General features: G+C 43.0%; 1 protein-coding gene across 1 annotated transcript; it reads right to left on the bottom strand.

Moving 5' to 3' along the window:
* Nucleotides 1-248: 248 nt before the first annotated feature.
* LOC130079490 (small integral membrane protein 32-like) lies at nucleotides 249-2030 on the bottom strand. The gene is made up of 2 exons (XM_056244765.1): nucleotides 1785-2030; nucleotides 249-798 (listed from the first exon to the last, which is right to left on the bottom strand). Exon 2 carries the CDS (start codon nucleotides 784-786, stop codon nucleotides 463-465), a length of 324 nt encoding a protein of 107 aa, XP_056100740.1. The 5' UTR covers nucleotides 787-798; nucleotides 1785-2030; the 3' UTR covers nucleotides 249-462.
* Between the last annotated feature and the right edge of the window lie 259 nt (nucleotides 2031-2289).

Raw genomic sequence — 2289 nt, 5'->3', positions numbered from 1 at the left:
GATGGTTAGTTTCTCCAACGATGCTTCACACTATAATCAACAAATGACATCGTTAAACGGGAAACACACCCCAGGTTTGGAAAACGCAAGGTATGGATGTAAATGATGACATGAGGATGAAGAAATGATTCCTTTAACCCCGAGGCCGTAAGCTCTGAGGGCAAAGTCCTCTTAAGCCTCATGTTTGCTTCTTCTCATCAACCGTGATCAATATCAGCAGGGCTTTTCAAAATTTCCAGACACAGATGGTCATGAATGTGAGATTTAATCATGGTTTAACACCGTACAAGAAAATAATCTGTATTACATAATGCACACAACTTGTGATAAACCCTATATGGGCAGAAAAGGCCGTGCAGAAGTACAAAACAGTCACTATATACAGACAGATCAATGAGTCCGGCTTCAATCCGTGCTGGTTCTGTTATCCAAACCGCTTCGCATCCTACCGGGTCAAACGGGTCATTTGTAGGAGCTGCGGGCCTCTCGCAGTGACCGGTCGTAAGGCATGGAGGCGAAGAAAGAGTTCCTCAGCTGACAGTTGATGAAGAACACGATGAGGAGGACGAGGAGGAAGAGCACCAGACACATCACCACATACGTGGCCAGGTCGGGTTTGTCGGGCTCTCCCTCTCGCAGAGAGCTCCCCCGGCCCGTGGGCTTCAGGAGGGCCGACACACTCACGGGCCCGTGGGACACGTTCAGCGGCGCCTGCGTGTGTGTGTGGGTCATCAGGTCGAAGTCTCGCGCCGCTGCCGTGGAGTTCAACAGCATCTGCCTCAGCATGATCAATCTAGCCTGCAACAGACAAATATACACCAGATACAGTATGTGTGATTATAGGAAGCAGTCACGTGCAGTATAAGCATTATCATTGACTAAACATATCTGAAACACACTGGGGCTAGTTGTCACAGAGTCTTTATCTCAGGTTTTGAGTCAAATTGTACAAATGCTTCTTTTTTTTAGCAGAGGTTTTGTTGGGTGGTTTTCCCTAGCAGTGTTTTTGTGAATGTTATCCTCTAAACTATTAACCTAATATCAACATGTTTAGGTTGGCTAAATAAGTGAACACAGTGAAATCATATTGACATAAAATAACACAAAAGTCGCTATATATATATATATAGGACAGGTGGATTTGAACTGAAGTGTTGAATGTGCCCTCATGATACGTATTTTACATACAAGGCAGGTTGGGGCAAGTTGTCACATGGTTTTGTACAGTTCATTAACAAACACTTTCCACTGGCCAAAACAATGTTTTGTTTATTTATTTAAGACTATTTTTGCTCTTTCATGAATTGAGTTTATATGACTAATTGTTTCATTTTTAATTCACTCATATTTTGCTTTTTTGTTACTAAACATAGCATTTTACATATTTTTTAACAAAGGTTTTCTTTTCAAACTCATCGAGATAACTCACCCCATATCGTGTGCCAACATGCCCCGATATAAGTTTATAACGTGTGCTCAATAAACAGTATATTTTATGCAGGGAAATTACGGTGAAAATGAAACAGTGATCAAGACTTTAATATTTGGGTCTGCGCAGTAATTAAGTTTCATAAAATATACACCGACCTAAGAAATAAGCTTTTAACTAGAATAAAAAATTTAACAACTTACCCCAGTCTCCTTTATCTATAATGTAAATACAGGCTATTCAAAACGATATTTTAATGCAATAACCAAAAAATATATAATTTACTAAAAGCAAATGAAAACACCGTTGAGGTAAGCGTTTGGATAAGATAAGCGTTGCGCAGGGATCCACTCACTGTCTGTGCGCCTCGGACAGGAGCGTGAGTCGTTGCGTTCGCATACCACACTCTCCCCAAGACCAGCAGACCTCCTCCAACACACCTCAGACGGGGGCTCTGGTCATCGGCACTACATCCACAGATGGCGCAAACAGTCTATCCATGTCCCACAATGTGCGTTTCCATAGAGTCTTGCGCTATCGGAGAGAGTGGACCTCTCCAATCACACCGACGGATCCAAATCTCCCCAAACGTTTCGATAAACGCGCAGTGAAGCTCACAACGGATCTCAGTATCTTCGCATACACAGAATCACTCCTTTCACACAGGTTTCCATGGTTTGGAAGGTTTATATCCGGGGACAGTGGCTCTCCACACGCGCATCCGTCATCCACTACCTCAGGTGATTGGTGCCAATCGATCCGGTTCGGCTGGAGAGGAAGAGAACAAATGAAGGAAACATAGAAACGAAAGATTAACGAGCAGTTATCTGTGCGCAATGGAGATGGAGACGCGTAAATGT

This window comes from Rhinichthys klamathensis, unplaced genomic scaffold, assembly GCF_029890125.1.
Source record: "Rhinichthys klamathensis goyatoka isolate OS25496 unplaced genomic scaffold, OSU_Roscu_1.1 h1tg001081l_1, whole genome shotgun sequence".
Classification (NCBI taxonomy): domain Eukaryota; kingdom Metazoa; phylum Chordata; class Actinopteri; order Cypriniformes; family Leuciscidae; genus Rhinichthys; species Rhinichthys klamathensis.
This window is presented reverse-complemented; position numbering and strand designations above follow the sequence as displayed.